Source organism: Rhea pennata, chromosome 19 (assembly GCF_028389875.1).
Source record: "Rhea pennata isolate bPtePen1 chromosome 19, bPtePen1.pri, whole genome shotgun sequence".
In the NCBI taxonomy this organism is placed as follows: Eukaryota; Metazoa; Chordata; class Aves; order Rheiformes; family Rheidae; genus Rhea; species Rhea pennata.
The window spans coordinates 8,427,670-8,455,017 of record NC_084681.1 but is presented as its reverse complement, the minus strand read 5'-3'; the positions used below and the strand labels follow the sequence as shown (position 1 = coordinate 8,455,017).

Here is a 27,348-nt window from a genome sequence, read left to right as displayed (position 1 = left end):
GTATAGCAGTGCTCAAGAACCGACTGGTATTTGCTCCTGGGCAGAGCAATAGTGAGGTGGCTCTAATATGCCACCATTACCAGCATGACTCGTTCACTGGTTTGCAGAATACCCTTGTGTGGATTAAGCATGCAGAAGCCCATGGGGAACCATGTACCCAATGTACCTAGCTAGCCATTTTCCAGGTGGGCTGCCTGTTTGAGTGTGGGGGCCTATTTTCTGACCCAGGCCTGCTTTCTGTAGGTGAGGAGGCTGCTGAAGAAACAGATAGTGAAGATCATGTCATGCTCTCCAGAGTCTCAAGCTACCAGTGAAGCCCCTGACAAAGAGTCTGCTGTAGCTGCTGACCAAAAATCAGAGGAACTTAAGCCTGGATCAAAGACTGAGCAGGAGGACACTTCCACCAGTGCAGCGAGTGTCGGGGAGAAAAAGGAAGAGCAACCTGAAGAAACAGGGAAGGATAAGGGGGGAGCAGCAGTGCGACAACAGCAGCCGCCCTTCCTGCTGAAAGATGATGGGTCGTCTGACTACCGACTTCAGTCCATGGAGCAAGATGCCGATGACGAGGCAGCCGATGACACAGATGACACTAGCTCTGTCACCTCTTCTGCTAGCTCCACTGCCTCATCCCAGAGCGGCAGTGGCACGGGGCGCAAGAAGAGCATTCCTCTTTCCATCAAAAACTTGAAGCGGAAGCACAAGAAGAAGAAGACCAAGATTTCACGAGAGTTTAAGCCAGGAGACAGGTGAGCTGGATTTCCAAACACTGGTGTACTTGCCAGAGCCTCCTAATGTGAAAACCCACCTCCCCAGCTTGAGTGGGGAATGGACACTGCTTGGTAGTAACCAGCAGCGATTATGTTGTGATGACTGTGCAGTAAGTGGCCTGTGTGAAGTAAGCTTGGTCTCAGTCCAGCTTCTGATGCAAGTGGGGCTGTGTGATGTGACACTGGTGCTATTCCATCCCTGCTGCGCCTCAGGGCAGCAACAGAATATCTATGTTGTGCTAGGCTCTGCATGCACAGGAGGGGACAGGTGGATAAAGACTATGTAGCTTAAACGTGACACTAATTGGCTACTTTGTTTGGCAGCTTCTGCAGAGAGGCTCAGAACAGACCGTGATAGCATGAATGGACAGTTTATTCTCAGAGGGTTGTCTCCAGAGCAGCATGGAGGTCTATGCTGGCAAGAGTTTTACTGCAGTGGTCCATGCTCTATTCTTACCTGTCTCTGTAGAGGTATCTTGGGCAGCTTTTGCCAGCAGTAGACTTTTTGGTGGCGTGCGTGTTTTGATTAATGAACAATATGCGCTCCTTGAGAGCTTTGGAGGAAGTCCTTTCAGTAGCTTGGTGTGCAGAGCTTTCCGCATCTCTGCTTTGGATATAGCAGAATATTCTGGAAATAACTGGATCTCAGCAACTTTTACCTTTTTCCAAGTTTGGGAAAGTTTGAACTGTTTCCAGGAGAAGCACAGATACCTGGCAGCTGGCTAGCCTGTCTTGCTGGCATCCTTGGACTACTTAGTTGTATATAGATCCAGCCTCAGAAGCCACTAATGCAGAGAATACATGAGAATCCTCCCAGAAAAGTGACATTATCAGGATTTGAGGAGTCCAGTATTTTGAGAATGCTGTGACCTTATTTCACTGTCTGCTTGGGAATTTCAGTTTTGCCTATGTACCAAGAGAGCTGTTCTTTAGTCCTTGTGAGTTTTGGAGAAGTTGGGTTTGAAGGTCACAAACCTCAGCAGAACAGTATTCAAGTGTGTTGAATTGATTCTCAGATCACTTTTCACTTCGCATCGTCCTGCTGAGTACCTGTACTTTTTAGTAAAGGTTTTGTTAAGGAAAGCCTTGCTAACAGAGCTTGAAGCTTTCAGCACCAAAGAGGTGGGAGGAAGACCGATTCCTGTGCTGCATCTGGGCAGCCAGTAAAATGAAGAAAGTTCTGTTCTTGAGACACTTTAGAGATGACTGTGTCACAGGATGTAAGAAACCTAGTTTTTTTAGAAGCAGAATATGCAAAGCAGCTGACACTTCAAAGGGCCTATGTGGCAGCTGGTCACAGCTCAGTATGGAAGGGCTTTCACTGTTTGAATATTCAGGTGGAACCGGTAGTGAGACCTTCAGTAGGTAGGCTGACAAACACTGCTGAGAAGTGCAGTGGATGGGCTTGCTAGTTAGTCACCAGATCTGATGTGTCAGCTCATGGGCATCTCTAGCTGCAGGGAGCCAGCTCAGCATGTGGCTTGAGCTTCATTTAGTGACTGGCTGCAGCTCTCTGGGCAGCATGTGGACCTTTGGTTATTTTTTTTAATGAGGATAGGTAGTGATTTCTGTTAATACCAAGCTGTGAATTCTTTTTTTGTTCTGTTGGTAAAGCAGCATAAACTGCTCCGCAGACAGAGCCACATCACTTTCTTGGATAGCCTGCCTTTCCACACAGTCATCCTCAGCTGACTGTTTCCCACCAAGGAATCCATCTCTCGATGTGTTGGCCACCATGAACTGTTGAAGATTTCACTTTCTGATAAGTTATTCCGTTAACTGCTGACACTACTAAAAACTTCACATAAATTTCATGTAAAAACATTTCCCTGTTGGTATTCATAAAAAGACAGCTGGGGAAAACTGTTAATTTGCCTATTCTCTTTATTTAACTTAAACAGTATAAATGCGGCATTTGCATTTTGTCTGGAATGCCTAGCCAGCAAAATAAAGTCAGTATTAAAGTCAGCATGGAACTGAATATCTTCTGTGCTGCAGGAGGCGTAGAAGATGTTAAGGGTTCATTAGAACAGCCTGTCCGGCTAGCCTACAGCTCTGTTCCGTCTGGCCCCCAAGCAACTAGTCTCTTCAAACAGCTCTGAGCTCCGTGGTAAAGTACCAGCGTGTGGTCCATTGTTGTGTACTTAAGATTCATCTTTGAGCAGCAGAGAGACACCTGTGTGTGTATGAACAGCTGGGAAGGAGATTATTCCTTTTTAAACAGATTATTCCATTTTCTTCTGAGAAAGGCTGAGATAGAAAATGCTGCTTTGTTTTTCCTTTCCAGTGCCATGCTCCTAGCTTCAAAGACTCCTTAGAACTGCCAGGCTAGAGAGTACTTCAGTGAAGAAGATTCAAAAAGATTTGAAGCTCCTATCATGTCTGTCCATCAGATGTAGAAAGTGGGTGCTAGCGGTCATGTTAATTTGCTTCACTGAGAGTAAAGTGATCACAGCATTGGCTCACTGGAAAGCAAATCCTCTTGCAATAAACATTTGGAGCCGTGTAACATCTACGATGATTGAGAACCTGTAAAAATGGAGCCTGCTATGTAGCTTTTTCCACTGGGACTACGTGGGGTTTCCTGACTTGTTCCCCAGCCCGATGACTTAACCTGTGTGGTGTTGTAAAATGTTAAGATCCATCTCAACTCCTGGTGTTGGCAGCTTTGTGTTCTGGTTGTGCTTGTGTGTTTTTCCTCTGGTAACTTGTTGCCTTTCTGTGTTCTCAGGGTTGCTGTTGAAGTGGTGACCACTATGACTTCAGCTGATGTGATGTGGCAGGATGGCACCGTGGAGACAAACATTCGCTCCAACGAGCTGATTCCAGTACATCATCTGGACAACAATGAGTTCTGCCCTGGGGATTTTGTGGTGGACAAAAGAGGTATTGGGTGTGAAAAACATGTTTTCCTCAGGGAACAAATATTACTTAAATGTGGTGTATTCAGTTTGAATCTGTGGTGTACTTTGTAGCTCTTTTTACAGTTAATAGTACTCACTTAAGGTAGGTACAAGAGCCTAAGAAGGGACAGACAGTGATTCAGGTGCCTTTAAATAATAGTTCTTTGCTGACATCCATGTAAATACTGAGGTTGAATTGTAACAGACAATGTGAAAGGAGTAAGTACTGAGGAGCAAAACTAGGTTTCTCAGCCTTTCTGTAACTAGAGGCAGCCTGTCTTCTCCTTGGAAGTGCAAACAGGTCTGAGCTCTGCCCTAGAATGGGAGAAGAAATTAACAACTTGTCCCAAGCTGTTTCTTCTGTATGAGTTGCCCAGCATAGTCCTTTATTTTCCATGGATTGGTATGGGTATCAAAAAGCACCTTCTTGCGTCTGTTTTCTTTAGCATACTAACTGGAGATGCTAGTGAATCTCTACTAGTTCCAGGAAGGAAAAGGCAGATTTAGAGTTTGGGGATATGAAATATTGATGGCACACCATCTGATTCTTAGCTCTGTGTCTTGTAACAGGTCTAGACCCTCAACAGTGGGGAACAGCGTGCTAGAGTCAGAGATTGGGAAGACAGAAAGCTGACTTGACAATAAAAATAGCACCTGTTGTTTAGTTTGACCATTTCTAATGAGACTTGTAGTCTTAGTGGTATTGAGGCTTGGACGTGGTTTACGGAAGCTAAAGTCATCTGTCGGCTCTAGTTTGGCCTTTGAAAAATCTGTTTTCCTTTCTTCGTCTGTGATGCCTACAGTTCCTTGTGTCCCTCAGTTAAGGATGCCAGGAGGTGGATCTGCTGTGCTGCACAACAGTGCAGAACCAGAGAGGTGATCCAGGTCCAGCCATGGAGCTCCTGGATCTCCTGTGCATACATATGCGTGCATATGCCTGCATCCTGTCTGCCTTCTGTGTCTGTCCAGTGCATTCTTCCGGGGGAACATAGTTATTGTGGGAGGCACAGTCCTAGAGGAAGAGTTTGGCAGCCACAGCAGCTCCCAGGGAGCTCCTTGCCATCCTGCCCACAAACTCTGCATTCTGAATCACTGTGGAGCTGGTTTAGAGAGCAAGCATGAGTGACACCTCATTTTCTCTTGATAATGGTGCTCAAAAGTGGTCCCAAAGTGAATGTGATCACCTTGTCCAGTCAGTTTGTTTTATCATCACTCCATGTCTTCATTTAATCACGTGACTTCTCATCTGAGCACAGTTTTGACTCAGGAAGAATCAAAACTTGTAGGAAGAACTGTTCTTACTCATGGCATTCACAAAGGGAGGGTTTCAGCTGAAGCTTGGGACTGGCAGTCTCGGTTGCTGTGTGAAGTCTGTGCTCCTCCACTTAACCTGTCTTGTTTTTTTCTACTATTGTGACCAAAAGCTCAGAGTTCCCAGGATCCTGGCGTGTATGGGGTAGTGCAGTCTGGTGATCATATTGGCCGAACCTGCATGGTGAAGTGGTTCAAGTTGAAACCCACTGGAGATGATGTGGAGGTAAGTGCAGCAGCCAGTACCTCATACTCTGGGACCAGCTAGGAGAAGCAGCTGCAAAACTGCACAAACTTCACATGGCTAAACCTGAGAGTGTTAGCTCCTCTTGCTTGAGAAAGGAAACAGTAATGTTCTGTGTGCCCCGGAGACTGACTAGAAGTGGTGTAACTTCAGGCTTGTAGCTGCCCTCAAGACACTGAAGACCGGTGCAAGTAGAGTTCACATCAAATGATCAGCAGTAGGCTCTGGTATGCATGAAGGGTTTTACTGGAGTGGTCAAATCTGGTGCGCAGCCCTCTGCCTTAGCACGAGAGATCAGATTATCTTAACTGAGCACGGCCCGTTGCACCTAGAAACAGAATACCAGTCTGGCCTACGATTATGTTCCTCTTTACTGGTTATTTCTAACATTTGTGTCCTCCTACTGCTTTTCCTCCAAAAGAAATAAAATGGAAGATGTTTCCTATCGATAGGCAAGCTTTTTGTCAAGCTTCCTGTTATCTTGGATTGTTTCCAAAGTAAATGCTACCCTTTAGCCCTACTGAACTCTTTGACAAATCTGGATGTTCAGAAGGGTGTAAAAGCCACTTCTGTCTTGTGATCGTAGCAGCATAAAATCTGAAGCAAAAGGTAACGGTAAACAGACAAGAGACAGGATAGCCTTTTTCCCTTTCATTATTGTTCCTTGTTTGATGTGCCTAATGCCTGGCCCTGCTGTGTAGGGAAATTGGCAAAATGTAACACGAAAAGCACTTTTAAGTGTTGAAGGCAGACTTTGAAGATCAGTGCAGCATCCTGGGATTGACGTGTTTGCATCCCTCTCCGATGTAGCTGATCGGGGAGGAGGAGGACGTGAGTGTGTATGATATTGCTGATCACCCAGACTTCCGCTTCCGCACTACTGACATTGTGATTCGCATTGGCAACTCGGAGGGAGCCGCAGCTAAGGAAGATGAGGTGAGTCCTGGGCATGCTTATGTGACCATGTTGTCACTAGGAATTGGTGTTGGGACATGAAAGAGTCAATGGGAGGCATGGCCCTGTGCCCCACGTGGAGTCCCTAGCTTGCTGATTTTATACTGTAGTGTGCCCTGTTCTCCTGAGTAACGCACAAAATCTTGAAGTTTAGTGGAGGTGCAACGTGGAAGTCCTTTGACTATGGTGACTGAGGCTATAACAGAGTAAAAACAAAATTGAGACAAGAATCAAACACAAGGTTGATGTTTTTAATTAAATCCTGCTTCAGACTTCAGAGTATATTCTAATGTGAGGCTTTCCTATGGATTCCTGAGCCAAGAGTAAAGGTTGATTTGTCTGGAGCTAGAGAAACCTGTTTTACTTAACTGGAAGCCCAGTCTTCACTTGTTTTCATCTGACATACCATATACATGTTTAGTTTGGATCATTGACTTGATCTTCTGGGGGAGGAAGAGGGAACAATTCATTTTGGAGAGAATATACACTCTGCTTGGAAACAAGCTTCCCTGCTGTGTCTGTAAGACCTCCAGCTTTTGAGACGGCTGCCCTAAAAAAAAAAAAAAAAAAAAAAAAAAAAAAGTTTAGGGTGGCTCTTGTTGCGATTCTAGTTGCAGCAGTGTGAAATGAATCTGTGCTTGGTCAGCTGACCCAAATAACCATCTTCCAGTGTAAGACACTTCTTACCCTGCGTGCTGTGTGCCAACTGTGGCATGTTTGTTCACGTCTGCGCTTGCTCTCTGCTGGGAAGAGCTGCGGCGAGAGCCCTTGCTGCTGGGTGGCCGAGCGCCAAGGCCCTGTTCCTGGCATCCCACTAGAGGGCAGCCCGATTCCGAGGAAGGTCTCTGTCCCCCTTCTGGCAGAGTCCCTGGTGGAGCTGTCACCAGAGAGGCCACAGCCGTTGAATGCTCCCCCCCCCCCCCCCCCCCAGTCCTCTCCTGGTGGAGGGAGTGGGGGGTAAGTTTTCCCTGTCTCCATGGCAGTGACTCGGTGGGGATAGAACAGTCCTGCAAAGGAAGTTTGACAGCAGTTTCATCTCTCTAACTTGGGTTAACTGGCTGAGGAAGCAGTGGTCTGCCTTTGTGAGCTCAGATTAACAGCAAAACCCTACGTATAGGAGTTGTCTTCCCTCCCATGGGATCCCAGGACTCCTGTTATTTCTGCTGCAGCTGGCTCTCTGGCCAAATTGCAAGCATGAGAATATTATTAAGGAGAATCCAGGTATGAAGGCCTCCAATTTGGGGAAGATACGTGTCTCAAAACCTTCCAGCTCTGCAAGTGCCTGCAAAAGAAAGGGGCCTGACAAGTTGTTGTTGTTTTTACAGCCCTCAGTTGGACAGGTGGCTCGTGTGGATGTCAGCAGTAAAGTGGAAGTGGTGTGGGCTGATAATTCCAAGACCATCATTCTGCCTCAGGTGAGGTCCTGTTTCTAGCTTATGGTATCCCTGTCTCTCATTTCTGAGTGACAAGTCATGTTTTTAAATCCTGAGTGCATAGAGATTCACTGTGTAAGGGAGTCTTGCTGTATTTACAGCTGCCTTTCCATGTGATAGGGTGACTTCCACTTCTGTTAGCACATTAAAATCCTTGCTTTTGTAAGGAGGAACTAATTGGTCTTCACTGCTGTTGAATTTTTAAAAAATAAAAATAAATAAAAATAACTGCTGCCAGGAAGGTATGGGCAGACTATTGCTCCCTTTGCTTACTGCGTTGCATACAGCTCAGATCACAACTCTGTTCCTGGCCTCCAGAGCCTGCTGCTTTGCAGAAGGGTTTGCAAAGCTCGGTGATCCTCAATCCTGACTTGAGCCCAGGCTCACTGCATTGCACAACTAAGTCACCACTAAAAAAAGCAGATTGTTCAGTCTCGCTTACGAAATGACACTGCAATGTTTTACCTGGCTAAAGAAACTCCCCCAAAAGCTGGACCAGAGACACAAAATGTGACCTTGGCAAACCTAGGAGTCAGACCATAATCTCTTGCTGAAGTGGGGAGGGAAAGAAGTTGAATATAAGCTTAAAAATTTAGGTGTAGTCACACTGCTAGTCCACTTAGTCCCATTCTTTTGCTTTCTGTATTGTTCAGTTTTTAGGGGGGTCTGTTGTACTGTCTTTTAATGTTCCTCACTGCTCTGCATATGCTTTAATCCTGTGTCTCTTCTCCCTGTTGCCTCAAATTAAGGCAGACGGCCCAAAGACAAAAGAAAACCTTCTCTAGGGTCCCGTCTCCATCAGTGTGGCAGAGAACACTATCGCCTCTGCTACAGAAATGCATTTGTGTGTGGAAGTATTTGATCAAGATTTCTTTTTAAACCAAGCAGCTCTGCATTAATTACAGTAGAATAGTCAATGCTTGCACTATGGCAATGGGCTGGGGTGTTACAAAGCAGGCTGCTGTCTCCCTTCCCCCTGTTGTCACATGTGCTTGGATCACGGGCACAATCAGAGGTCTGATGTGCGCTCCACAAAGGGCTGTTCTCACACTGCGGCGCTGGGGCTCTGCAGCAGCTCCTGCTGTGTCACGCCAGTCCCTTCGATTGTGCTTGTTTGCGTAATTATGGGAGTTGGGGAAATGTCAGGAGCACGAATTATCGGTTGGTAAAACTGTGATTTATCAATGCCTGCTCATGTGCCCAGAGATGAGCTGTCTGGGTGCTTTTTCTCAGCTCTAAAAATAAAGATGGTATAACTGGCTAATTAACTTTCCAATTCAGATTTGGATTAGCTTTGAGGACAGTGAGTTTTGATGGCTTTTCCTGCCTGCAGTCACTTGTGTTGAACCCAGCTAACCCCTGCTGGCTGACTGTCTCTGGGTGGCACAGGACTGGCTAAACAGTGCTGGTTCAATTCAAGGCTTTGACAACAGAACCGAGTGCCCATGTACTTTAGCCTCTGGGGTCAATATCATATCTTGCAAGATTATGAGGATTCTTGGGTCATCATTCAAGCATTAGAAGCCTGTGGATAAAATGCTCCATCTTGTAACTTTCCTAATGCAGCCTTGCGAAGTTGTTTTTGCTCCCCTGCTCCTGTGATGGAGCTTATAGTTGCAGTGAGTACGTTCGTATACCTCTGCAAGGGGACCTCAGGAGAGATGATGCCATGTGCAAGAGTGTGATTATAAAAGATGGGACTAGATGGAATGTGGGCAGGTTCAACTTTCAGGAAGTGAAAGGGAGGAGAACATTTTATGTAAGTGTGTGCTTAGCAGCTTGAGTTAGGTTTCATTGTCCCAGCTGAATTTTAAGCAACAGTGATGTAGAACAGCTAAAAAAGCATAGCAGAGCTCTGGCAATTACTGTGCCACATGAAGAGAGCTGGTGTATAAATGTTTTTCTGCTCCAGCATTGTTTCTATGGAATTGGAGAGCATGGACACAGCCAAATCGGGGTTCCACACCAATGCTGGTGCAGAAGTGAGACTAGAAATACTAACTCAACACATAACACGTAATATCTTCTGAATTAGCTCTGCATTCAGAAAACCCTCTGATATCTGTGTAGCTGAGGGCACATGCATACTTTCCTTGGTCAGCTGGATTCCAGCCACTGGGAATGCTACAGCCCACCTAGAACTGCCCTAGTTATCCCACAGTGCCCTACTTTGAAAGGTGGAGGATGGGGCTTCATAAGTGCATTATTTGGATCAGACACAATCTATTGGGTAGAGATAGAAGGGAACTGAAACAGCCCAACAAATTTTAGCTGGTAGCTCCCTTTTCATGGGAAGGACTGACTTGCCTGCATTTACAAACAATAAAAAGTCTGTGCTTCAGTCATAAATAGATTGGTGTCTTTTCTGTCTTTGGTCTCCTTTAGCACTTATACAACATTGAATCGGAGATTGAGGAGTCAGACTATGATTCTGTCGATGGCAGTACCAGTGGGGCATCCTCTGAGTGGGAGGATGAAAGCGACAGCTGGGAGACAGACAATGGCCTCATGGAAGATGACCACCCAAAAATTGAGGATTTGGAGCCAGAGGAGCCAGCAGCAGAAGAGGTGAAAAAAGTAGAAGAACAAGTCCAGGGAGCTGTGGCTATGGCAGTTGCAGATCTTGCTGCAGAGAAAGCTGGTAAGGACGGAGCCCCAAAGAGCTTCCGGGAGCTAAAAGAGGCCATCAAGATCCTGGAAAGCCTAAAAAATATGACTGTGGAGCAGCTGCTGACTGGCTCTCCCACCTCCCCAACTGTGGAGCTGGAAAAACCCACTCGGGAAAAGAAGTTCTTGGATGACATTAAAAAGCTACAGGAAAATCTAAAGAAAACATTGGATAATGTGGCTATTGCAGAGGAGGAAAAGATGGAAGCCATGGTGGAGACGGAGAAGAAGGAAGAAAAAGCAGAGGCCCAGACACCAGTGAGGTCGGAGTGGCCCAGTGAGACACCAGTGCTCTGTCAGCAGAGTGGGGGCAAGCCTGGGGTCACCTTTACCAGTGCCAAGGGAGAGGTCTTCTCTGTGCTGGAGTATGCTCCAGGTGAGTGTCTGGGTCAGGCCAGTCTGGTAAACTGTCTCCTTCATAGCTGTCCTGCAGTGTTTCTCCTTCTCCAAAGCCTTTACTTGTAAGCCTTTTGGACTGGGTGTCCAGTCATCTTTCCAGTCCTTATCTCAGTCATTAGCTGGGGAGAAGAAATTCAAGACAACTTTTCTATAGCATAGTTTGTTCTGGGACCTAAACCTGGCTTTTTAGGAGGCATTTCTAAACACAGCTACTATTTCTCAAGCCATAGAAGCAGGTTTCCCTTTTGTCTACTTTGTAAACAGCTTTGAAGGGCTTCTGAGATCAGTCACTCTCCATTGCAGATACTTTCTTTAAAGCTACAGGGTTTGCTCAGGCTTTTCTGCAGGGATGAGTTGGTTGAGAAGCTAAACAGGAACAGCTGGCGTTCTTGTGCTGCATGTCCTTGGTAGGTGAGTGTCCTTGTTCACTTGTGCCAATGTTAATCAGCCAAAAATAAAAAAGGAGCATCTGCTTGTGTGGAACATTGGTGACAGCAGAGCCCAAGGTGCTTGCAAGCCAGCCATCCAGGCCAGACCCAAGAGGGAAAGGTGGCCAAACTGTTCTGAACCTGCAGGTGTGTATAAATAGAAATAGGAGCTGCACTCAGGTTTTGTAGAGAAAGGGTCATCGCTCTGTGATGCGTCATTGTCTCAGGTGTGGGACAGAGCGCCTTGTGTGGTACAGGGTGCAATGTAGTGTGGAGCCATGAGAACAGAAGATGCAGGTTGTGGCTGCTGTACAACATGGAGGAAAAGCAGTCCCTAGGCTGTCTCCCGGCTTAGCACCAGAGCAAGTTTAATTGGTGTGGGTTGACGCAGGAGCTGGGATCGCTTGAGGAGCTGTGGTGCTTTCTGTTGCTACAAGAGTCAGGGGTCTTCAAGATACTTCTGAAGCTTCTCTTGCTGGTATTCCCCATTTCTTTTCTTCCCAATTATGCATTTAATAACTTGTGGAAAAATTTGCATTTTGAAAGCTTGTGGCAGTTGCCAAGGGCAGGCTTCAATCCCTTTCTGCTCCTTGCCTTGCAGATACCCATGCCTTCAAGAAAATGGAGTTCCAGCCCCCAGAAGCAAAGAAGTTCTTTAGCACTGTGCGGAAAGAGATGGCTCTCTTGGCCACCTCACTGCCTGATGGCATCATGGTCAAAACCTTTGAGGACCGAATGGTAAGTGTCTGTATTCAAGTGCTTGTGTGCTGGTGCTGGACTCTGCAGACTAGTGGCTTGCTGTAGATTTCCCTGCTTAGCCTGTATCCCTCGCACTGGAGCGGCATGAACATGTGCAGCCTGTTAAATAAGGCTCTAATTATCATAAATGACTGCTCTCGCATTCCTCAGACTGGGGCAGCAAACAACACAGATCTCCTCATGGCAAGGAGCCTCTTTCAGGGGTTTGGCCCATTGGGCTGCATGTCCTGCTGAGCAGAAAAGGCAGGTGGGCAACCAGCAAGATACGGTGTAACTAAGAGGCAGAGTGGTGGGGGTTGACCATCCTGTGAAGCCTTCCTTCAGACCCACTGGCTGGGTCTGCTATGGGGCCACAGTAGAAATGCAACTTCTAAGCAAAAATGTCTTAAGATTTGTTGCCTGAGCTGACTCGTTGCAGGTCTGCAGTGAGGGCCGAGTTAATCGTACCCCCCACGCCGTCCTTTCTCTGCAAATTCAACTCTGCCGTGATAAGAGGGCATTCATAGTGCCTAGGAGTTTATATTGCTTCTCTCTACAGGATCTCTTCTCAGCACTTATAAAAGGGCCCACACGCACACCCTATGAAGATGGCCTCTTTCTCTTCGATATCCAGCTCCCCAACATCTACCCTGCTGTCCCACCTCTCTTCCGCTACCTCTCCCAGTGCAGTGGGAGACTGAATCCCAACCTATACGACAATGGCAAAGTGTGCGTCAGCCTCCTGGGGACGTGGATAGGCAAGGTAATGCTGTCTTCATTCCTCTGCAGGAAATGGTTGTCATGCCTGGCCAGCTTTCAGAACAAGGCACTTGCTGCCAGGCCAAAAGTCCAGGGTGACTTCTGGTGTCGGATTGTGCTTGAACTGGGAGGAGGCCTTGGTTTTGGGCTCTGTTTCAGATATCTGGAGTAGATAACTAGCATATTTTGGCTCCCTGTGGGATTGTGTTTGGCCATTGCCTGTCCTATCGTGATGAAGAAGCCTGTAGTTAGACCAGCCAGGCTGTGTCATGATTGGACAGAGCTGAGAGGGAGCAGAGATGCCAACACAAATATGGGATGTTCTGCCATAGTTTAGGTCCCCATCACCCAGACTTTTGGATGAGGCCTGTATTGTGGCAAAAAGCCCAGTGGCTGGTGAAATGGTGTCCGTCTTAGGTAGACGGATTAGGGTAGCTCTGGGGGAATTGGAGCTGATGTCTGATGCAATAGGTTTACAGTGTTGCTGCAATAGGTTTACAGTGTTGAAGGCTCAAGTCGGGTGATGAGCACTGGGCTGGACTAGCAGAAGGCAACAGAGTTGGATTGGTGCAACAGGTACACTAGCATGTCATATTCCTTCTGTGAACTGCAAGACCTTAGTGATAGGGGTGCAGAGAGGGACCTGACTCCCATCTGTGTCTGCTCAGCCTAGAGATCGGGGCCTGCCTTTGTCCGGCACTCAACACACCCAGCCACCGACCCACCCAGAGCAAACTGGTGCTGCTGCAGCCTTTTGTGACTCATTTGTATATGTGTTTCAGGGGACAGAAAGGTGGACTAGTAAATCCAGTCTCCTTCAAGTACTCATCTCCATCCAAGGTAAATGCTCCTGCAGAGCCTGCAGGACAGGAAGAGCTGGGGGAAAGAAGAGGGGATGCAGGCCTAAATGTGTGGTGGGGGGCAGGGGTGTTTGGGATCTACAAGCCCCTGTGCACAAGGTGGTGCTCTCACCTTGCTGGATAAGGCAGCATCCTTTCCTTATCTCTCCAAGTCAATAGTCCAAGCAGGTGTAAGCTTTTCTCATGCCCTGATTCTTGGCTTCATCCCAGGTCTCTGACACAATACTTTCCCTTCTTCTCACTGCAGCAGTTAACCACAGAGCTGTTTTGCTTGTTATTCTGAGCTGACAAAGGTGAACCACTGTATCCTCAGCCAGTTTCCAGAGTTAGGGAGTTGAAGTTGCTGCTAAACCAGGCTTCCTTCATGGGGCTGTTTTTATCCTGAGTCAGCTCCCTATTTGACATTGGGTATAATTTTTGCACCCAATGCTGGTGCTTACACTGCTTCCAAAGCTGAATAATTAGGAGTGTGTCTAGACCTGCCCCAGGGCTTCAAACCTCAGGGTTTTGTTCTGCCACAATCTAGTTTGAGAGCAGGCAAGTTAAATTAAGTATTTTCCCCAAGGCCACCTTTCTATCCAGACAGGCCGGGAATGTGACTTGGGAAACTTTTGACACAGACCAAGGGCTTCTGCCTGGTGTCATCAGACCACTCCTGGCGCTCTGAAGTCTCACAGCCTACCTGTATCGTTCTTTTGAGAGCCATGATAAATGCCTTTTCTCATTTTCAAAGCTGAGTATCCAAATTTAGAAGGTGAAATACTGAGTGCTTTACTGGAGCACCTTGGTGGTAGTGACAAATCTCTCCCCCTCCTGCTGCCTGGCCCCTGAGACTCATGATCTCATCTCTGCCAACACTAATGCAGTTTATGGCAGGCTGCCAGCAGCCTAGCAGCATTGGTGCTGTTGCAACATACATGTAACTACATGAAGCTAGAAGCTGGCAGGAGAAAGCTTGATAGGGGTGACTTGTCACCAGATTCACTGTGTCTTGTTACTGCTCTGTCTGTGGGTATGTGCTGGGAAAAGCAGTAGGATCAGATCCAAACCAGTTACCTTGTGTTTGGCCTTCTGATTAAGAGGGGAGGGGAAAAAAGTTATGTTTAAGGAGGAGAAAGCTTTGGATATGTTTAGTTTATATCTATTTGTCATTTTCTGATGGCTGTTTTGCCAGAAGGGGAGGGAAGAAAGCTGCAAAACTTCTCTTGCTACAAAACCTTTCTGCTTCCCTCCCTCTTAGCTTCCTGTGCTCTGTGTGCGCTCTGCATCATGCTGGTGGAAGCCTGTGCTTGCCAGCCAAGGATCATGAATGCCAGTGCCCTTAGCAGGGCTTAAAAGAAACCCAGCCCCTAGCAGACCCATTCACACAAGCGCTCTCCATGTGATATCAGTCTAGAGCATCTTACAGATTCCCGTTTGTCCAGCCTGGCCTCTACTAACTGCTTGAAGTCAAAGCACAGCTTCCCTGCAACATGATCTCCTGCAGTGCCTTGCCTGTGCTGCTTCCTGCCAGCCTTGGGCTATTTGCATCAACATAGTTGAAGGTGAAGCTGGTGTGATCTCTCAGAGACAGTGCCACGACCTTTGAACCTCAAACATGTTGGCAAAAATCAAGGCCCAGCAGTTCCCACTGTGAATGGTGATTCACAGCAAAGTTCCTCCTCTAACCTGTTGCTTTCCTTTTCTTCTGGCAGGTCTTATCCTAGTGAACGAGCCTTATTACAACGAGGCGGGGTTTGACAGTGACCGTGGCCTTCAGGAGGGCTATGAGAACAGCCGCTGCTACAATGAAATGACCCTGATCCGGGTGGTGCAGTCAATGATGCAGCTGCTGCGCAGGCCAGTGGAAGTCTTTGAGCACGAAATCCGCGAGCATTTTCGCTGCAACGGTTGGCGCCTGGTGTCCCGCATTGAGTCCTGGCTGGAGACGAACGAGCTGGTAGAGCGGAGCCACGAACAGGCAAACGGGGCAGATTCCACCTCCCTCCTTTCAGCTTGCGGCACCCTGTCTGAGAGCCCAGGAGACAATGCGGAGTTACTGGGGGAGTACGGCAGCTCTTCGGAGCAAGGGGCGGCAGCCGAGTTTTCCGACTCAGCGCTCGATGGGAAGGAGGAGCTGGATGAGTCAGAGTTCACAACCTCGACACCCGGCGCCAGTGATCTCCACCAGTACTCAGACTCGGAGAGCACAGGCCAAGCCAGGGAGGTAGACCTGGCCAGAGACCGAACGGACGAGGGGAAGGCTGCCCAGGACTCTGCCTTGCAGCCTAGTGTGAAACCAAAGAAAAGGAGGAAGAGCTACAGGAGTTTCCTTCCAGAGAAGAGTGGTTACCCTGACATTGGGTTCCCCCTCTTCCCTTTGTCCAAGGGGTTCATTAAAAGCATCCGTGGTGTCTTGCAGCAGTACCGGGCTGCCTTAGTAGGGGCCAATATCCCAGAGTGGACAGAGGACAAATAAACCATCAGATTAGGGACAGGCAGGTGCAGGGGAGAAGGGAAAGCAGCAGAAAGGAATTGGCAAATGCTGTTACCAGTAAACTGGCTTCTCCTTCCAGCTTTTCTTCCTCAGCTTGGTTTGTTCCAAAGAAGTTGGTAGGCCTGATTGCTCCTCCAAGGAAAGGTTGTCTAAGCATGAATAACTCTTTGCCCCCAGCCCTTCTTCCCTCCCCCCGTCCTATGTACGTGCTCCTCTTGCGAGTTTGATTCTGCAATGGTAAGATTTGAGACCTGCACAGAAACAGTCTTGCAGCCACATTCCCTCTGCACTTTCATCTTGGGGTACCTTTCCACACACAGACTCTTCCCACCCAGCGCTACACCCAACAGTTTGCTATGTTGGGGTTCAGGCCAGGAGAAGTGATTGGTGTAGTATCTGCAGATGAAGGGCAATGCCCTCCTGATATTTCTTTTTTTTTTTTTTTTCTGCATTACCATGGGTTTTATAAAGTCTACCCCAGCTAATATGTACTTAGACATGGGATTGTGTTTGCATTGAAGTTGTCTTCACCATACAGAGTTGCCGTAGTCTTAGTTGTTCACCGATAGCTACAAGGTTCTTTGATCAGGATTTGATGCACAGAACCAGAGCTCTGTGCTGGTACTTGTTCAGCCCTGGTAGTGCTGCAGGGTTTCCATCTAGTTCTGTGTCTTCTGGTCTTTCTTCTGGAAGCAATTCTAGGCATCCCCACTTCTTATTCTCCAAAGTAAGGCAAATTTCCCTTTCCTTGCCATGCATGCCTGTCTTCTAGAAATACATGGGATTCAGGGTTCTGCCCTTGGTATTTGCTTAGGTATCTGAATCTTTCATTCCCAGCCATCCTGGCTGTCACACAGCACTGCAGGTACCCCTGGATCTCAGTCTCACCTGGGTGATCTTGCGTGTGTTATAGATCTAGCAGCTAGTCTGGATGGTGAACTTGGTATGGCTGCTGCTTCTCCACGATTTGGCTGTAGATGGATATTCTGGAGCTGTTTGAGCCAGGGTTGCTGAAGGGAAAGGATCTGTTGTGTTGTGACTAAGTCCTATTGTAGCAGCAACATTTTGTGACCATTTCTGTGCTGTTACTCAGCTAGTAACTGGAGCACATCAGACGCTGGTGTGGACTGTTATCAATTCCTTCCCTTGCATGCCGTTTCCTATGATGGCTCGAATCCCCTGTGACAGGTAGCGCTGTGGATACAGCACATAACATCCTTAATCTCGACTGCAGTGCTGTGATGCCACTATAGGAAATGGCTGGCAAGATCAGCCCATGTTTCAGCAGCAAGGAAGCTGTCTGAGCTGGTGACCTTGAGCACTTTGAAGCAGTGACTTATCAGAGCCAGTGTCTCCTAGTCAGGACACCTTGCTGAAGCCTCTTTTTCTGTGTGTGCATGCACTTACTGTCACTTCTGGAGCTGAGAGATCATACTCCAGCACTGCTGCATTTGCCCAGTGCTTAGGCGTTGGAGAAGCACCCACTCGGCACCCATGTGGAGCACAGTCTGTGTCACAGGGAGAGTTGGTTTGTCCTTCCAGCCGGCACAGGGAAGCTGGTGATGCCAGGCTTTGCTGGAGAGGAATCAGGCTGATAATTCAGCTCTACCAGAAGTAAGGATGGAGACAAAACTCCTCTTTACTCTAGCTCAGCAGTGCCTGTGTTCCCCTCCCTTCACCCAGGTCTCCTCATTATGAAACTGAGAGCAGCAGCAGTCTAATCCCACTGTGTTTACAAAGTGTTTTCTGCTACTTGAAGGGCCAGGATCTGAACTCACTGGCCTAAATCCCTCCTCCTCCACCCAGGTCTCTGCGCCTGGTATCTTCAGCTGCCCCTACCGTGCTCTAGAGCCAGCCTGCCTGCACACAAGCCCTAGTGCGTGACCAACTGCTGCCAGGATTTCACAGGGTTCATGCCGCTCCCAGCACTCTGGAGGAAGCAGGACTTGGCTGTGAACGAAGACCGGGCCCGCAGAGCTCTTGAAGCGTTGGCCTGCGGGTGGATCGCCTGCACAGCAGCTCGGGCCCTGCTCCAGCGCCCCGGGAGCCCTCTGTGTCTGGCAAGCAGGCGGTCTGGGCCGCGTGGCAAGCCCCAATCTGGGGTGCTGAGAGATGCTTGGAGCCGCGGGCAGCATGAATTGAACATGTAGCTCATGGCTTCTCCCTGGCTGTCGCTGATGCTCAGTGAATGAATCGCTTTGTGAGCGAGAAAGGGGCTCCAAAAAAAAAGGACTGAGCGGGCAGGAGTGTGTGGTGGCTGTTTCAGGGCAAGGGAAGGGAAAGGCAGTCGGAGAGGCTTGTTCCACGAATGATTAAACCTCTTACTGGACATCATCACAGCGGGTGACCTGTAGGCGCTGAATTCCTCTGCCCGCTGGGTTTCCCCCGACGGGCTGCCGTGTCCTTCCGCCCCCTCCAAGCGCGGGGAGGGAGACGGCGCGGGCCGCTCTTGGCGTGAGGGGGGAGAAATCCCGCTAGGGCCAGTGCGTGGCTGGGTGGGGAGATGGAGGTGGTGCTGTTTCCTGCTTCCCCCACCCGTTACTCTCTGCAGTTCTCTCATCTCACAGGAAAGCGGTGGGCAAGGGCTGGCGCTGGCAGCAAGGCAGCAGGGGAAGGTCAGGCTGCCAACCCGCCGGGGAGGAGGGCAGGGACCCGGCGCTGCTGCCGCCGGGAGCCCCTCGTGCCGGCTGTGCCCGGCAGTTCCTCCCCTTCACCCGTGAAGTTTTTGTTTCCTCTGATCGTAACCAAGAGCTTTTGCACAGGTTCCTGGGGCTTCCTACTGAGGAGATGTTTATTGGCCTTCTGGAAGGGGACGTGCTGTTCCCTGGCTGCCGCTACCTATAGCATCGCTCGCTCTCCGTAGCTGGCTGTCCCAAACCGAAGCGTGCACAGAGGTTTACAAATTTTCTAAGCTTTTGATAATGTGAAGCTCCTGGGTGATGAGGTTGGTGGTGAGCACACTGCAGCTATGTAATTTTTTGTGTATGTATGTAATATTTAAGGATAACAAAATTTAAAAGGCTAAAACCTTAAAAAAAAAAATTAAAAACACACAAAAAAAAAAGCCAAAGCATGATGCATATTGTTAGCCTTAAAACTGGCTACATGACTGTGTGATGTATAAATAAGAACAGCCTGTAACTGTTTTAAGTGCTGGGGTTGGGGAAGAAGCATAACAAAATCAGTTTGTAGCCTTGATTCTGTACAGTATTTAAATGAAAAAAAAAAAAAGACCTGACTATTGAGGCCATGCTTAGAGGTGTGTTGTTCACGTGCAGATGTGGATGCTTGGTTGCTTACAATATATGTATAAAGTGCTGTGTGACGATTAAAACTTTTTTTACCTGCAGAATTTTTTTTTTTGTTTGGCTAACCAAGGTGTAATAAAGGAGGGAAGATGACTTGCCATTAAATTTTGCCTCTGTGAGTAGTTCTGACTGTTGTCTTTTTTTTTTTTTCTTTTTTTCTTTTTCCCCTCACTTATGCTGCTAGAAGTGGGCCCCCAAAAACCTCTTCATGCAACATGGCATGAACATCGGCCTTTTTACCCAGTTCGGTGGTACGGCCTGGTACCCAGCCGGATGACCCGGCTGGAGCCGAGTGCTCGCCTGCTGCTGCTTGGGGGGGTGGTTTGTCCCTGGAGGAGCTGTTCTGGTTTTGCACAGCGGCTTTGCCGGAGTCCGCAGTGTGCAGCGACTGGAGCCAGCCCTTCGCTAGCCCGCGCCCAGCGCCCTCGAGGCCCCGCGGCTCGGCGTGCATCGCGGCACGGCCTCGGCACGGGGGCTGCCCCGTCGGCACAGCGAAGCCCTTCCAGCCCCGGGAAGCCCAGCAGCTGCAGTTCCAGCCCGGGCTGCCGTGCAGAGGTAAGTGTGCTCACGGAGATGCCCCCAACATCCACGTGGGCGTCTTCCCCCCAGGGCCCCGAGGCGGAGGGCCCGGAGCTTCCCCCCGCGCTCCTGTGCCTTAAACTCGCTGCAGTGCGAGCCCGTGGCCACGGCAGCCCTTCCCTGCCCGCCCTCCGGAGCGGCTCAGCGGGCACCGGAGGCAGGGGAGCGAGGAGCACGTACAGCCATGTTAATGGGTTGAGACTTGTGGCTTTGCTGGAGGATCGGTCTAAAACCACCGAGCCTCCCTCTGCCTTTCGGGGGGTTGTGCAGCAGCCGCTGCCGCTTCCTTTGGGTACCGGGAGCGAGAGGCTGCACGGGAGGAGCCGCTGCCTCGCAAACCGGTGGGGCGGCTCCTCCGGAAGAGCCCGCGGCTCTTGGGGAGCTCGGTGCCAGGCGTGTTTTTGGAGGCAATCTGGTACAGGAAGATATTTGCGCAGCAAAGCCTGGGAAATCAGTGTCCAGCCTTGGACGGCACAGCAGTCCCGAGAGAGGAGCGGGGAGGAGCCCTCGGAGCCTTCTGGCCGCTGCGACCCGGAGGCGCTTGGCTTCCCCGGGCGGTGTGAAAGGTCGGGGCGCGTCCCCTGCTCCTGGTTCTTCCCCAGCAGACTAATCCCCTCGGACGGAGGCCAGCGTTAGGCACTTGGGGAGCTTAGCAAAGCACAGCAGAGTCTGTTCCTACGCTTGACTCGGTGCTATTGGGGGAATAACTTTATTTGGGGCCGTGGTTCCCGCCGGCCGCCCGCCTTGCTGGCCTGGACCCGTCGCCTCGCCTGCCAGCAGGGCTTGGGGAGAACAAACGGGCTCTTCTTCCCCGGCTTCGCCAGCCTAATTGCATAGTTTGTAGATGAATAAATGCAAACAGCGGCTGCTGTTTACCCTTCTACTTTGTACTTGAGCGCTGCAAATGAGCTTTAATTACTGCAATTTTATACCAAAAGAGGCTGAGTAACCCTCACAGCAGCCACCTGCTGCAGGGCTCCAGGCGGCCCTTCGGCGGCTGCAGGGGACCGCGGCGCCCGGGCCCCGGCGGTGGGAAACGCCGCTCGCGCGGGCGGGAGGCGGCCGCGGCGCTGAGCCGAGCCCGTGCGGACGGCCGGGAGCCCCCGGCGCGCAGCGAGGGTCAAGGCTGGATTGAACCCCCCCCCTTTTTCTTTTTTTTTTTGCAAACACTAGATCTTTATTGGATTTCTCACAAGAATAAACTCTGCTTCTAGGGGAAGCTTTGGGTAGAAATGTTCTCTTTTCTTTAAAAAAAAAAAAAGAAAAAAAAAGAAAGAAAGAAAGAAAGAAGAAAAGAAAGAAAGAAAGAAAATTTGCTTTCCTGGCATAGATGTTGGTCCTGAGCATCCCCGGCGAGCAGCCGGGCTCTGCGGCGGGGGGACCCGCCGGTGCCACCGTGTGCGTCGGAGATGGGGAGGGCGCCGGGGCCGCGCGCAGCCGGCCGGGGGACAGGACATCGTACCGCTGACTGGGATTAAAAAAAAAAAAAATACAACAAAAAAGAAAAACCAACAAACAGAGCGTGCCGGAGACTCGCCGGCACCGAGTACCTGACGGGGTGGGGGGCCTGCGGCTCGTTCCCGGGGCGGCGCTGGCCCGGCCGCGGCTCCCGCCCCACGGGGTAAAGCTATCCTGGTCTCCGTAAAGTGCAGAGAGCGGCGCAGCGGCCGGCCGCGGCGGCCCCTGAGGTCTATCCTAGGGGAGGAGGAGGAGGACGAGGAGGATGTTCCTGAGTGGGAGGAAGGCTGCGGCGGGCCCGCGGCGCTCAGGAGCCGCAGAGGACGCGGCAGAGGCGGCCGTGGATCTGGCCCTGCACGGGCTCGCAGGCCAGCGCCTCGCCGTCCACCGTCATGACGCCCGCGCTGGCCCGCGGCTCCAGGCGGAAAGCGCGCACGGGCACGTAGCGCAGGTGGGGGCAGTTCAGGTCCAGGTGCGTCCCCTTCTCCATGGCCAGGAAGAGCTTCAGCATCGTCACGCGGCTCACGCCGGCCTTCAGGAAGAAGAGGTGGATGCGGCCGTCGTGGAGCCGCGCCGCCGGCGCCATGAGCAGGTCGGAGCCCAGGTGGGACTGGTAGATGGCGTAGACGAAGACGAACTCCTCCTCGGGGACCACGGTCCAGTGCGCGGGCACCGGCTGCTGCAGCGGCACCAGGAGCGAGTCCTCGGGCAGAGCCGCCTCGGCCCGGGCGCCCGGCGCCCCCGTCTCGGCCGGCGGCAGGATGCGGCCCGCGTGGCCGTTGGGGACGGGCGCCGGCGGGTCGTCGCGGGCGCCGGGGGCGGCGTCGGCGGGCAGGTAGGACAGGCGGCCCTGGTACACCTGCAGCCGCACCAGGTGCTGCAGGGTGCCCAGGGTGAAGCGGGCATTGCCCAGCTTGCGGTACTTCTCGCTGGCGATGTCCACGTCGGAGATGAAGCCCCAGCCGAAGCTGAGGAAGGAGAAGAGGCGCGTGCCGGAGGCCGTGCTCAGCGAGACGAGGTCCATCTGCGTGTGCAGCCCCTTGCAGAGGATGAAGGCGCAGTTGGTCAGCAGCTCCCGCTTGCCGGCGTGGTCGTTGCTGCGAAGGACGCGCGAGGGTGAGTCCGGGCCGCGGCCGGCCGCCGCGGGGGCCCCCCTCCCCCGGGCATCGCGCGCCCCAGAACTGCCCGCGGTGACGTCCCGGCAGGGCGGCAGCCTCCCTCGGGGACCGCTGCCCGGCCTGCTGCGGGGGGCGGGTTTGGCGGGGGGGGGGCGGGAGGGATGAACCACCCCAAAAAAAGAGGGATCCCGCTGGGTGCTGCTGGAGCGGGGCTGCCCGGGCGGCTCAGCTGCTTCGGGGTGAAACCGTGCCGAATCCGGGGGGGGGGGGGGGGGGGGGGGGGGGGGGACACCCGGACCGGGGGGAGCACGCGGCGAGGGGCGGGGGGGCGGCCCCACGCCGGCGCCCTTCGGCGGGGAGGCCGCCTTCGGCCACGCTCACCCCGCGTAGTGGTTGATGGAGGCGGCCAGGGCGTTGCCGGAGCCTCCCGGCAGGATGCACAGCGGCGTCTTCACGGCGGCCTCCCAGTCCTGCCGCTCCATGAGCCCGTTCACTACCTGCGCGAGGGAGGCAGGGAGGCAGCTGGCGCGGCTCGGCTCGGCACGGCGCGGCACGGCTCGGCTCGGCTCGCCTCGGGGGGCAGTTCGCCCCTCCGGCACTTTTCTCCTCCTCTCGGCCCCCGGCGCGGTGCCGGCCGTGGCCGGGGGGCATCCGAGTGCCCCGCTCACCTCGTGGAGGAGGCCGTCTCCAGACATGACCACCAAGGTGTCCCACTGCGACAGGTCCTCGTCCCGCACCTTCTCGTGAGCGTGGTGGGGTCTCTCTGGGGAGGAGAGCGCCGAGAGCCGAGCGTGGCCGGGCCGGGGCCGCGCGGGTCCCCGGGGAGGGGAGGGAGGGGTGGCAGGAGGCCGGCGGGACCTCTCCGGGCACTTACCGGTGACGAAGACGGTGGGCGCCACATCGGCCTCGGCCAGCATGGGCTGCACCAGCGCCTGGAAGTCCTTGAGCGCCAGGCCGGGGCCGCTCAGCGGGTTCAGCAGCACCAGCGCGCGGCAGGGCCGGGGCAGGAGCCCGTAGCTGAGGCCTGGCGCGGGGGCGAGAGGGCTTCGCTCAGCGCGGCCCGCCCGCGCCCCAGCCGCCCGCTCAGGCTCGTTTTGGCCGCGTTGGATTTGAACAAACAAACGTTGTTTTTCCAGGCAAATCCCCTCCCTCCCCCCGCCCCCGGGCCCGGCGGTCACGGACGCGCCGCGAGCAGCGCCGGCCCCGCGCTCATCCCGACCCGCGGCGCCTCTCGGGGCCCCGTGGCTGCCGGCGATAAGGTTTTGAGCGAATCCCAGCGGAAAGGGGAGGACTCGGCCGGGGCGGCGCTGGCGCGACCGCCGCCGCCACCGGCCCCGCGTCGCTCGCCAAGGCGCCGCTCGAGCCGCCCGGGAGCCTTCCCCGCTCGTTAACGGCGCTGGGCCCGGCGAGCTACCGCGCATCCACTGCGGCCCCGCGCTCGTCGCCCTCCCCGACACGGCCGCGGTGCCCGGAGCCACCGCCGGGCGCGCTGGGTTTTCCAGGATCGCCAGCGGACGGGGTCGCCGCACGCGGCTCCCCGGGCGCTCCCGGCGCCCTGCCCGCGGCCGCCCGGCACGAGCTAAGGCAAAGGCCTCGGCCCGGGCTGCAATCGAACGCCGGGGCGCCGCGGCAAAGCCGGGCGAGCGGAGAACGAGCCCCCGGCGCGTAGCCGGGCCGCGTCTTCGGCCAGCGGCCGAGAGGGCCCCCGAGCCGCCGGCCGGGCCGGCTCGCCCCACGCTTCCCCCCGCGCTCCGCCGGCCGAGGACGGCGGAGGAGGCGGCAGAGCGGGCCGCGGGCAGCCCCCGCCGCGGCGGGGAGCACCCGGGGGCCGCCCGCGGGGTGCCCCGCCGCGGGGGCTGGCGGCAGGGCGCCGCGGCCGGGCCGGGCCGGAGGCCAGCGAGCGGCTTCCTGCGGCCGCGGGCCGGATTTCCACGCGGCGCCGCACCAGCGTGGCCGGGGCGCGCGGCGGGTTCGCTGCTCGCCCGGGCAGCCGCCGCGGGGTGGGACGAAGTTCGCTTCCCTGTTTCACTTCTCCCTCCTGCCCGCAGGGCTGGTTCTTACTAACTGCTCAGGAATCTTTATTTATTTTTTTTTTCCCTTAAAGAGAAATAAGGGGGGGGAATAAGGGGGCCTTATCTGCCCTGCGCACGGAGGCGCGCGCGCCGCGATAGGCATCCGCGCCGGCACGCGGCGGTGGATGGGAGCGCGGGGTGCGGCTGGAGGCGGTTTTATCTGTCCCAAACCAGGGGAGGAGGTTTGCAAATCCTGCTGGCCGGCATCTACGAAAGAACTGCAAAATCCTCGCTGCCTTCTGCCGTCCTCCTTGCTCGGGCTCCCCGGAGGCCCCCATCATGCAATGAGCTCGGCAGGCCCGAACACCCGGTAAAAGGACGAGGATTTTAAAACGCTGGGAGCCATACAGCTGCACAGTTCATAGTGGAAATACAGCTGGGGAACTGGTTTTGCTCTCACCCATTTTTGCCAGATTACCTTTTTTTTTTTTAATTTATTTATTTACTAAGAATAGAAGAAAGTTGTTTTGTAGCTGCAGGTCATGTAAAAAAGCTGCATTTTAAAATCCAAGCAGCAAGAGCTGGGCTAAATATGATCTGACAGGATCCCTCTAACCTCATGCCTCTTAATTTCCAAGTCTGATCAGTGTGACTGGACAGCTAAATAAATGAAGTAGTGCATATAACTGAATCTCTGCTCAGATGTTCAAATATCTGCCAGCCCGCCCTGCCCTCACAGCGGATGACAGGGGAACGCGTCCACAGCACCAGCTTCGCCCGCTCATCAGCTGCGACCCGGAGCCCCTCTGGCAGGCAGCTCGGGGCTACGGGAGGGAGCCGAAGCCCCAAGCCGTGGGGCAAAGCCGTGGCCTTCCCGTCTGTCCCCGTGCCCGGCCCCGGAGGCTCCTGGTGGCCCCAGGCCCAGGGGATTCCCTGCTCCCCAGGTGCTGGATGCGACCTGCTGGGGACGGTGCCTGGTTCCTGGTCCTCCTTTTGTCAGCAAGGAAATATTTTTTTTTTTTGCTGCTCATGCTGTTTTTTAAAGCTTTGCTACTTATTAAACTGCAGTGATTGAAGGGGAGGGAGGAACCAGGCAAAGGGCCCCAGCTGGCTGGCGGGACAACGGCCCTGCGGCTGCTGCTTTGATTTAAGGGCGAAGGCGGCGAGGAACCGGACCCGGGCTCAGCGTCTGCGAGCGGACACATCCTCCCGGCACCCAGGCCTGGGGCGGCCGTGCGGCCCCTCCGGGATGGCCGGTCACCCGCCCTCGCTCTGTTGCTTGGGGGGCCGAATCGCCCCCGTGCAGCCCCCTCGGTGGGGCCTGCTGGGGTTTTGGGGCAGCCCAGGCCCGCTGGCCCTCGGGCCCTGGTCGTTCGGGTCGCTGGGGCCGGCGCGTCCCCAAGCCAAAGCAGCCCGAGCCCCCAGACACGGTGCCCCATGTCCCACCAGGCTCCCAGGAAGCTCAGAGCGGCCGCAGCGGGGGACGGCGCCAAGCCGGACGCCCCCTGCCCTCCCCCAGCGCCCCGCAGGCTTCGGCCGGGCGCGCACGGAGCCGTCCCACCGCGGGGCACCGCGGACGGGCGAGCAGCCGGGGCCCCACGCAGCTCCCTGCCGAGAGCGCAGGGGTTAACGGCGGCGGCAGCGCCGGGGCAGGGGGCGGCAGCGCCGGGAGGGGGCGGCAGCGCGGTGGCCGCAGCCGGGCCCAGGCAGGTCCCGAGCGCGGCTGCGGGAGGCAGGATCGGCCCCGAAAGTGCCTCGCCGCCAGCTCGCCGCGCCGCGCCGGCAGCCCTGCCCGCGCCGCCCGCGCCGGGCCCCGACGGCGGCACCGGGCGGCGGGGCGGGCGCGGCCCGGCTCGGCTCGGCTCGGCCCGGCTCGGCCCACTGCGGCTTCGGCGGAGCCTCCCGGCGGGGGCCCCGCTGCGGCCGAGGGGGAGCGACTTCTGCCCCGGGGGCAGCGAGCGGCCGGCGCGGGGGGGGCGGCCGGGGCCGGGGCCGGGGCCGGGGCCGGGACTCACCGTGCTGCCGCGGCACGGCGGGCGCCGCGAGCTCGCGGATCTTGTCGCTCCACGCCTGGGCGATGCGGAGGTTGCTCTCGGCGTCGGCGGCCAGGGCGACGCGGAAGGTCCTCTCGAGGCGGTGGCGGGCGGGCGGCGAGCCCCAGCGGCCGCCGCGGAGCGGGTAGCAGACGAGGGAGAAGGCGGCGGCGGCGGCGGCGGCGGGCGCGGCGGCGCAGCCCACGCAGTCGGCCAGGCGCAGCGCGGCGTCGGGGCCGCCGGGGCCGCGCACCTGCAGCTCCCGCGGCGTCAGGGCCAGGGCGCAGGCGGCGCCGCCGGGCCCCGGCCCCGCCGTGAAGTCGCCGCGCAGCAGCACCGGGCCGGCGCCAGCGCCGGGGCCTGGGCCGGCGCCGGAGCCGGAGCCGGAGCCGGCGCCGGGGGCCCCGCGACGCCGGGCGGACATGGGCGGCGGCGGCGGAGCGGGCGCCGGGGACGGGACGCGCCGGGGAGCGCCGCCCGCCGCCGCGCTGCGGCCGCTGCTCGCTGCTGACACCCGCCGCGCCGCCCGGCAATGACAGGCGGGGCTGCCCCATTCATAAAAATTTAACCCCCCTCTTCCCCTCCCCTTCCCTCCCCTCCCGGCCCGCCCGCGCCCTCGGGGCCTGCCTCAGCCCCCGCGGGCAGCGGCGAGAGCGCGGCGGGGAGGCGGCTCCCGCCTGCCTCAGTTTCCCCGCGCAGCGGCCGCCCGCGGCCAGGGTCCCCCCCGGGGCTGCGGCAGCGCCCGGCCGCCCAGCGCCGCCCCGCCGCGGGGCACGGGGGAAGCGGGGACGGGGCTCAGGCCGCCGGCAGGCGCGCGGGCGTCACGGTGCGGCCCGCATGGCATGGACCCTCCTGGGGAAACACGGCCGGCACCCTGCACCGGGGGGTGAGAAGGGTCCAA

General features: G+C 54.6%; 2 protein-coding genes across 7 annotated transcripts in view; one reads left to right on the top strand and one right to left on the bottom strand.

Moving 5' to 3' along the window:
- The window catches only part of UBE2O (ubiquitin conjugating enzyme E2 O), a 69,002-nt gene extending 49,633 nt beyond the window's left edge, over positions 1-19,369 (top strand). For both annotated transcript variants that reach the window (XM_062591560.1, XM_062591561.1), the window contains exons 9-18: positions 244-746; positions 3,499-3,653; positions 5,095-5,207; positions 6,036-6,161; positions 7,505-7,594; positions 9,998-10,655; positions 11,708-11,844; positions 12,404-12,607; positions 13,386-13,443; positions 15,158-19,369. In XM_062591560.1, coding sequence (XP_062447544.1) covers positions 244-746; positions 3,499-3,653; positions 5,095-5,207; positions 6,036-6,161; positions 7,505-7,594; positions 9,998-10,655; positions 11,708-11,844; positions 12,404-12,607; positions 13,386-13,443; positions 15,158-15,921 — 2,808 coding nt within the window. In that variant the 3' untranslated portion in view covers positions 15,922-19,369. The remainder of the gene's footprint in view (positions 1-243; positions 747-3,498; positions 3,654-5,094; positions 5,208-6,035; positions 6,162-7,504; positions 7,595-9,997; positions 10,656-11,707; positions 11,845-12,403; positions 12,608-13,385; positions 13,444-15,157) is intronic.
- A 1,707-nt stretch (positions 19,370-21,076) lies between these two features.
- SPHK1 (sphingosine kinase 1) lies at positions 21,077-26,637 on the bottom strand. Of its 5 annotated transcripts, XM_062591758.1 has the most exons (4): positions 23,277-24,018; positions 23,071-23,165; positions 22,784-22,899; positions 21,077-22,381 (listed from the first exon to the last, which is right to left on the bottom strand). In XM_062591758.1, the coding sequence occupies exons 1-4, from the start codon at positions 23,821-23,823 to the stop codon at positions 21,592-21,594; spliced, it is 1,548 nt and encodes a 515-aa protein (XP_062447742.1). In that variant the 5' UTR covers positions 23,824-24,018; the 3' UTR covers positions 21,077-21,591. The 5 variants fall into 5 exon arrangements, with proteins under 5 accessions (XP_062447742.1, XP_062447743.1, XP_062447740.1 ...); XM_062591759.1 differs by adding an exon at positions 26,430-26,637 and having other exon boundaries at positions 22,784-23,426; XM_062591756.1 differs by having other exon boundaries at positions 22,784-23,165; positions 23,277-24,025.
- Between the last annotated feature and the right edge of the window lie 711 nt (positions 26,638-27,348).

Excerpts from the sequence above, each read along its gene's own strand:
- SPHK1 (XM_062591755.1), bottom strand. The coding sequence starts at position 23,823 with ATGCGCGGTAGCTCGCCGGGCCCAGCGCCGTTAACGAGCGGGGAAGGC. Across the intron at positions 22,382-22,783 it reads TCCATCAACCACTACGCGGG|CAACGACCACGCCGGCAAGC; the intron begins GTGAGCGTGGCC and ends CGTCCTTCGCAG.